The 9,627-nt window shown below is 36.5% G+C and overlaps 1 protein-coding gene across 1 annotated transcript; it reads right to left on the minus strand.

Annotated features, from left to right (window-relative positions):
- Positions 1-1,435: 1,435 nt before the first annotated feature.
- LOC133038550 (uncharacterized) lies at positions 1,436-8,340 on the minus strand. Its single transcript, XM_061116714.1, has 2 exons — positions 7,757-8,340; positions 1,436-1,624 (listed from the first exon to the last, which is right to left on the minus strand). The coding sequence occupies exons 1-2, from the start codon at positions 8,213-8,215 to the stop codon at positions 1,568-1,570; spliced, it is 516 nt and encodes a 171-aa protein (XP_060972697.1). The 5' UTR covers positions 8,216-8,340; the 3' UTR covers positions 1,436-1,567.
- Between the last annotated feature and the right edge of the window lie 1,287 nt (positions 8,341-9,627).

The raw sequence follows: 9,627 nt of genomic DNA on the forward strand, positions 1-9,627 counted from the left end.
ATTTAATGATTAATTAAAATAAATGAACTAAAATATATAATAATTAGAAATTGAATTAATTAGTCTATGAAAGTCTAGATAGATATTATTTGTTTTGCTTGAAGTATTTTTCTAGTGTATTTAATTAAATACAAAATTAATATTTAAGTTGATTCTTTATCATGATACTTAAATATTTGAAATTTTTCTTAGATATTTAATTAAATAGGAAAATTATATTTTTTGTTGAAAATTAATTTTTATTAATTTTGGGCCAACATAAAATTAGAGTAATTTTCCAGGATTTATTTTTATTTTATTTTAAAAGCATTTTCGAAAGTAGTATTCTTATACAATTCATTTTTCGAAATGCAATATATATTTATAGAAAATTAAATTTGAAGTTGTAAATTAATTTAAATTAATTTTGAAACAACTTCAATTGAATAATTTTCTAAATATTTATGGAAATTATTACTAAGATGGAAATAATTCACGTTATTTTCATATCCATCTAAGTATAATTTATAAATATTAAATTAAAATTTATATTTGAAATTTTTTATTCTAAATTGGAAATTTTAATTAAATAAATATATATTCAAAATAAATTGATTAAAATAAATATTAGGAGAAAATACAACCTTCATTAAATAATGAGCTTTATTATTATAAGGATATTCGATCTCCATTGTTGGTTTTACATAGCTATTGTTTTAGTGAGTAATCCTCCCTAATGGAGGAACGTTCATTAGCAGGTTAGCACCGTTTAATCTCGAAAGATAAGTAATCTTGTAAGTTTTTTATATAGTTTATGATCACCCTAATGGTGGCGACTGTATAAGACTTGCAAGAATATGAAACAATGGTGGAAGCTCATAAGATAGAATAGCCTTGACTCTTGCCTAAACGTGACAATGCGGATTCCAATCTTGATCGAATAAAAGGTTGCTAGAATGTTGATCATTTTAGATGAGCTGACAACTCTATTCAATGAATGGTAGCTTTGACTCTCGCCTAACCGGGACACTGATATCAGTTTGTTGAAAACCTTGTAAATTATTTAGGATTGTATGTTTTAATATTTTTACTTGTCATTCCTACTTGCTATGTGCTTCATAATTTCTGAATTGTGTATGAATTTGTATTGAACCATGTTATTTTCTGTTATTAAATTGTAGTTTAATTTCGAATCTTCATTGTTGGTCTAACTTGGTTTGTTTTTCTAATGAGATAAATCCCTAATGGATTTTCACCATTAGACTAACATAATAGTGTTAGATCTCGAAAGATAAATATTGTATATGCAACATCTAGCTGTTCATCAATTGATGACACCTTAGACTAGTTGTAACACCCCGATTTTCCGAGATGTCACATAGGATAGTCCGTATAAAACAATTTAATAAGATAAAGGCAAACAAATACTTCTTTATTGAAAAATATCTAAGCATGAGATCTCATTGTTTAAAACAAAATTCTTTTAGTACCGTAACCTTAAATAAGAACTAGTTAAGTCAAAATAATAGTTCCAAAATGTTTAGCAGTTAAAAAAAAAACATTAAAAGCAAAATACTGTGCCAGCCCCCTAACATGCGGTCCACGCCTCGAGCTCTTCATTCTCACTGCTTAGCCTTACCCTTACCTGCACACAGAGTACCCGTGAGCTAACGCCCAGTAAGAAGAGCTATGTAGGACATAACCCTCCTAACTAGTTACTTGACATAATTTGCTCTTTAATATTAATCACCAGTAATTCACATTCCATAAATATATTCACAACGCATGTTGTTCTCACATGCACACATTAAGTCTCATACCGCACATTATACTCACATACGATAATCAACTATTCTCTCATGTTGATCAGACATGAGGTAACCTACCCTGCCTTGTGTTATTCTCACACTTGGCATCCAACAGGGCAATTAATTACCATAAGTTGTACTCACCCATGATAACGTTATAACCTGCAAGTGTTATGCTCACACTAGCAGCAAGACCCTAATATTATTCTCATGCTAACGATGCTCACAAAATATAAGGAAATCACAACACAATCAAATTAAATAACAAACCAACCCAAGTTGTATGCATAACATACACCCTGTGTACAGATGTCCACTCTTCTTACCTCAGTTGCTAAGACCACACTTGCTACCTCGAGCACCTCAACGAATTCCTTGTTGAGAACAAGATCCTAGACATTCATTAACACAACAATACACTCAAAATACATTCAAGTATGAATCTCTAAACTCATACAGAAACTTACGTAAAAATACGTAACACATAGGTCCATTTCACTTGCATGACACACCATACATACGCATTTATTATTTTGATTCACACAAACATATTGCATGGACTCAAACAAACATTCTTAACGTAAAACATGAATTCATACAACACATTTTTACGTAATATTTACTAAAATACTATTTATTCTTATTAAAGTCTAAATAAATAGTTAATTAATCACCAATAATTATAATAAATACCTACAACAACTAATAAATAATAAAACCTATTCCTTTTGATATCATAGGCAGTAAATGGTATTACAAAAATACATTTTACTATTTTAACAACACTTATCTATTTTTCATAATTAACTTAATCATTAATTAAGTAAATTCATGAAAAATACCAAAATTGATTAAAAACCAAATCTAACTCTTCTAACACAGTTTATAACCTGTACTAAGTCATAAATAATTTTCTTTGAATTTTCTAAGCAACCTAGGTATTTTTCATAATTAAAATAAGAAATAACATCAATAATTCATGAAAAATACATAATCGCCTGAAAATTCAATCTACCAATTTTATAACAGTTTATATATCATAGCCCATCATATAAAATAAATCTAGATTTTTCTGAGCAACCTAAGTATTTTTCATAATTAATCTATGAATTATACTAAAAAATTCACAATAATTCCAAATAAATTCAGAAAATTATGAAACTTCACCAAGCACCTGATAATAAAATAAGGAATCAAAATATACAAAAATATCCAAGAAAAACACCTCAGAAACGGTCAGAATGCGGTCGCCGGCGTTCTCTTCGGTTTCGTCGCCGGTAAAGTGTAACTTTGTCTCCGATTGCTCTTGAAGCGTCCTTTCGATTGGGAAGCTCTCCACAATGCTCAGGACCTCAAAACGATCAAGAAAAGTGGTCCGAGAAGGCAGATCGGGGTCGTCTTCTTCGTTGGCGGTGTACCGTCTTTAATGGAGTCAAAATTTTGGATTTTCGTTTTGGACGTTAAAGCTTCGTTTTCTTACGTCAAAAATAATCCTTAGGGTCCCATGCACTCAAATTAATATAACCTCAATTGACCCAAGAACAAGCTTAAACACGTTCGAATTCGAGTCCGTAACTAAGCCGCACCTTTGAAGCTTCAAAAATGGCGAATCTCAAAACGACGACTCCCACCCCTTATACCACGTTTAAAAGCTTCCTTAGGTCGTATATAAGTGATCCTAAACCCCCACGTTCACCCAGGTTGCGCTCCGCTTGAAGAAACGAAAATTTTCGGTATCGTATACGCCGTATACGTGCTCTCTCTCTCTCCCTCTCTCTCGTTGGTTCTCTGTTTTGGGTGTACGAAAATAGAGCTTAAAACCTAATTTCTATCGTGTTTAAACCCAAGAAAAATATCGCTTTGAACCGAAGTGGAGCGATTCTCATTCCACAAAAATAGGCGTTCGGTTCGGTTCGTGCATATATACGTTTGTATATGCACAGTAACAATAATAATAATAATAATAATAATGATAATAATAATAATAATAATAATAATAATAATAATAATAATAATAATAATAATAATAATAATAATAACGTTAATAATTATAATAATAATAATAATATTTATAATAATATAATAATATACTCAGTGGCGGACCCAGAATTTAAAGTGAGGGGGGGCGTAAATAAATTTAAAAAGAAAATATAAAGTGTAGTTAGTGGGATTTGAACCTTTACCCTCTAACCTATTTACCAACTACCTTAACCATTATACCAAGGTTACTATTATGTCTATAAATATCATCTTTTAATACAAATATATGTTGTAATTAATTAAAATGCATATACATTTTTTTCTCGATTTTTTTTTTCAGGGGGGGCGACTGCCCCCCCTCGCTACAATGTGGGTCCGCCCCTGAATATACTCATATAACAATATCCAGACATATATATCTATTAGGCATTATGCACATGCCAATAAAATCAAATATTATATCATCATAAAAATAATCACATACATATTTAAATCAATAAATATGTAAAATAAAAAAAATACTCTCAGCTAAATAAAATTACAAAAATACCCTTTCGGAGTTAGCGGATATTACAATTATCTCCCTCTAAAAGAAAATTTCGTCCCGAAATTTTACTCAAATAATTCTGGATATTGTTCGCGCATATCAGACTCAAGCTCCCAAGTAGCTTCCTCAACCACAATGTTTCTCCATAGGACTTTCACCAAGGTAATAGTCTTATTTCTCAAAATCCTATCCTTTTGATCAAGAATCTTTACCGGACGTTCATTGTAGGACAAATCTTCCTGCAAACCCAGTGTTTCATAGCTCAAAACATGCGATGGGTCTGACACATATTTCTGGAGTTGAGATACATGAAATACATTGTGCACCCCAGATATTGATGGCGGTAAAGCTATTCTATAAGCTACACTGCCCACTCTATCCAATATCTGAAATGGACCAACATATCTAGGACTTAGTTTCCCTCTCTTACCAAATCTCTTCACCGAGAGTCCTTTTCGTGGTGTCACTCGAAGGAACACATGATCACACACTTCGAACTCAATGTCCCTCCGCTTTAGGTCTGCATAAGATTTCTGTCTGCTCTGAGCGGTGATCATTCTAGTCCTGATCTTCTGAATAGCTTCGTTGGTGTGCTGAACTGCATCTGGCCCTAGGAGTTTGTTCTCTCCCAACTCATCCCAATGCAGTGGAGACCTGCATTTTCTTCCATACAACATCTTATAGGGTGCTACCCCGATAGTAGACTGATAGCTGTTGTTGTAAGAAAATTCAATCAAAGGCAGGTATTTGCTCCATGATCCTTGGAAATCTATCACACATGCCCTCAACATATCTTCCAAGATCTGATTTGTTCTCTCAGTCTGACCATCTGTCTCTGGATGATATGCAGTGCTGAACTTCAATCGAGTTCCCATTGCTCTCTGTAAGCTTTCCCAAAAAGATGAAGTGAACCGAGCATCTCGATCACAAACAATAGAATACGGTGCCCCATGTAATCTCACAATCTCATTCACATAAAGTTCAGCGAAATGGTCCATGGAGTAAGTCATGTGTACTGGTAGAAAATGGGCAGATTTTGTATACCTATCGACGACTACCCAAATGGCGTCATGTTGCTTTGTAGTCTTAGGTAACCCAGTCACAAAATCCATGGAAATCTCTTCCCACTTCCATTCAGGGAGCTTCAGTGGTTGTAATAATCCCGCTGGTCTTTGATGCTCTGCTTTAACTTGTTGACATGTTAAGCATTTGGCCACAAATTCAACTACATCCTTTTTCATACCAGGCCACCAATACAATGCTTTTAGGTCATGGTACATTTTAGTGGTCCCGGGATGAACTGAATAAGGTGTAGTATGAGCTTCTACCAATATCCCCTTCTTGAGCTCATCATTATCGGGCACATAAATTCGTCCCTTGAACCGAATTAATCCCGTGTCTGATATTTCATAATCTTTGGCGTTACTATTCAAAATTTCTTGCTTTAGTTCACTGAGCTTTTGATCTGTCGTCTGCCCCTCCTTAATTCTTTGTAACAAAGTGGATTGAAGTGTGACCTTTGCAAGTTTCCCTGTAATAAACTCTATACCAGCTCGTTCCATGTCTTCCACTAATTCCCTTGATACTCCTTGTAAAGTGGAAACTAGTCCAGGACCTCTACGGCTGAGTGCATCCGCTACCACATTGGCTTTACTGGGATGGTACATTATCTCGCAGTCGTAGTCTTTGACTAGCTCCAACCATCTCCTCTGCCTCATGTTTAACACTCTCTGGGTTAAAAAGTACTTTAAACTCTTATGATCGGTGTAGATTTCACATTTCACTCCATAGAGATAATGACGCCGCATTTTTAGTGCAAAAACCACTCGCGCTAACTCTAAGTCATGTGTCGGTATCTCTCGTTCGTATTCTTTTAATTGCCTTGAAGCGTAAGCAATTACCTTCCCTTCTTGCATTAGAACACAACCCAACCCTTGTTTAGATGCATCACAATATACCGCAAATTGTCCCTCTTCTGTTGGTAAACTGAGGATTGGTGCTGAGATAAGTCTATTCTTCAACTCTTGGAAGCTTTGCTCACACTTGTCTGACCAGGAAAATTTTAGATTCTTCCTAGTTAATTCTGTTAAGGGTGTGGCTATCTTTGAGAACCCCTCAACAAACCTTCTATAATAGCCTGCTAAACCCAAAAAGCTTCGAACCTCTGAGGCGGTCTTTGGTTTAGGCCATTCTTTCACTGCAGCAACCTTGGCAGGATCTACTTTTATTCCCCTGTTAGTGACAATGTGGCCCAAAAATGCAACCTCGGACAACCAGAACTCACATTTTTTGTACTTGGCATACAATTGATGTTCTCTCAGTCGCTGCAAGGTCAAGCGTAAGTGCTCCTCATGTTCCTCCTCTGTCTTAGAATAAATCAGTATATCATCTATGAATACAATTACAAACTGATCCAGATATTCCTTGAAGACTCGGTTCATGAGGTCCATAAAAGCTGCTGGGGCATTTGTAAGTCCAAATGACATCACCATGAACTCATAATGCCCGTATCTCGTTCTGAAGGCTGTCTTCGGTATGTCTTCATTTTTGATTCTTAGCTGATGATATCCTGAACGAAGATCAATCTTAGAAAACACCTTTTTTCCTTGAAGCTGGTCAAACAGATCGTCAATCCTCGGTAGTGGGTACCGATTCTTTATAGTCACCTTGTTCAATTCTCAGTAATCTATGCACATTCTCATAGTACCGTCTTTCTTTTTAACAAATAGAACTGGTGCGCCCCACGGAGAGTAGCTAGGTCTGATAAACCCTAACTTAAGAAATTCTTCCAACTGTATTTTGAGTTCTTTCAATTCAGATGGTGCCATTCTATATTGTGCGTGGGAAACTGGTGCGGTTCCGGGCACTAATTCTATCACAAATTCGATTTATCTGTGTTGTGGTAACCCGGGTAACTCCTCTGGAAATACATCAAGAAACTCAGCAACTACCCGTGTTTCCTCCGGCTTTCTTTCAATTTTCTTGGTGTCATCAACCACATTAACTAGATACCCTAAGCACCCACGCTGCAATAGTTGCCCAGCCTTCATTGCCGAAATAATAGGAGTGCGGGGTTTCTTTCCTACCCCCTTGAACTCGAAAGTCTCTCCATCTTCTGGTGTGAAAACAACTTTCTTTTGCTTGCAGTCAATTGATGCTCCATATTTGGTAAGAAAATCCATGCCCAAGATTACATCAAAATCAAATAAATCTAATACAATCAGGTCTACAAATAATTCTCTACCATCTATCCTGACAGGTATACCCCTAAGCCAACTTCTAGAGATTACAACCTCCCCAGATGGTAACATGGTTCCAAACCCCACAGTAAATAATTCACTCAGTGCATTTGTATGATTAACAATTGTGCTAGCAATAAAGGAATGAGTTGCACCAGAATCAAACAAAACTTTACAAGTGGTGTTGGCCATAGGAATCTGACCTGATACAACCGAAGGACTGGCCTCAGCTTCTGCTTGAGTGATGGCAAAAACTCTGGCTGGAACATACTTGTCATCTTTCTTGGGTTCTGCTCTGTTCCCAGTCTGTCCCCACAGTGGGCAATTGCGTTTGATGTGTCCTTATTTTCCACATTTGTAGCATGCTTTTGCGCGACACTCGCCGAGATGACGTTTGGTACATTTAGGGCATTCTGGAATGTTTCGCCCACTGCTGCCATTAAATCATTGGTCGTTATCACTTTTGTACCTCTTGTCTTGACTTGGCTGCCCGGACTGGTCCTGTCCTCGTTTCTTGTGGTCATTAGAATTGGCTCCACCTTTCTTCGATTCTCTCCTGGCAACATTTTCCTTCCAAATTTTGTTTTCACTCCGCTCAGCCATAAGAGCCATTTCGACAACTTGAGCATAACTGAATTGACCCCTTGACACAATTTCCACATCTCGAGCAACCATTGGTTTCAGGCCTTCCACAAATCGATGTGCTCGCACTCTATCAGTAGGTACCAGATCTGGAGCAAATTTCGCCAATCTATCAAATTTTTGTGCATACTCAGTCACAGTAAGACTCCCTTGGACTAATCCAGTAAATTCATCGACCTTTACTGCTAGAACTGCTGAGTTATAATACTTCTCATTAAAGACCTTTTTGAAATCGTCCCAGTTCATGGTATCTACATCCTTTGTTTGTTCCACCACCTCCCACCAGATACGAGCATCTTTCTTCAGCATGTAAGATGCACACTTCCCTCGGTCATTCCCATCCACCCTTAGCATCTGCAAAATGCTTTCTATGCGACTTATCCACTCCTCAGCCACTACCGGGTCTATGCCTCCCTCAAACTCAGGTGGGTGTTGTTTTCGAAATCTCTCTGCTAACAACTCATGTCTAGCCTCTGTAGCAGGATATACCACTGCAACTGGTGGGTCTCTATTTTCTGCATCCTGCCTTATTTGGACTGGCGTCTCCGGTTGACGTCTCAGCTGACGAAGTTCTTCATGCTACCTATGAATGATTCCTTCCAGTGCGGCCATGCGCTCTTCCCATCCCTGTGGTGCTTGAGGTGGTTCATTGATCCCTCCATCATCTCGGCCTTGGCCTTGGCCTCGACCTCGACCTCGACCCACTCTAACTGACCTTCTAGGAGGCATTTCTAAACTCCTAAACCACACAAACCAATACACATCAAGATCATTTTGATCATCAATTTTTACATGAAAATAATGTTACCCTCTCGCATGCAGAAATTTAAGGCAACTTAATTATAAGTAATAACCACTTACAGTACAGTGAGTCGAGCTCGTCTCATGGCGGTGAACCATATTGTAACACCTCGATTTCCTGAGATGTCACATAGGATAGTCCGTATAAAATAATTTAATAAGATAAAGGCAAACAAATACTTCTTTATTGAAAAATATCCAAGCATGAGATCTCATTGTTTAAAACAAAATTCTTTTAGTACCGTAAACTTAAATAAGAACTAGTTAAGTCAAAATAATAGTTCCAAAATGTTTAGCAGTTAAAAAAAACATTAAAAGCAAAATACTGTGCCAGCCCCCTAACATGCAGTACACGCCTCGAGCTCTTCATTCTCACTGCTTAGCCTTACCCTTACCTGCACACAAAGTACCCGTGAGCTAACGCCCAGTAAGAAGAGCTATGTAGGACATAACCCTCCTAACTAGTTACTTGACATAATTTGCTCTTTAATATTAATCAACAGTAATTCACATTCCATAAATATATTCACAACGCATGTTGTTCTCACATGCACACATCAAGTCTCATACCGCACATTATACTCACATACGATAATCAACTATTCTATCATGTTGATCAGACATGAGGTAA

This window comes from Cannabis sativa, chromosome 5 (genome assembly GCF_029168945.1).
Source record: "Cannabis sativa cultivar Pink pepper isolate KNU-18-1 chromosome 5, ASM2916894v1, whole genome shotgun sequence".
Taxonomy (NCBI): Eukaryota; Viridiplantae; Streptophyta; class Magnoliopsida; order Rosales; family Cannabaceae; genus Cannabis; species Cannabis sativa.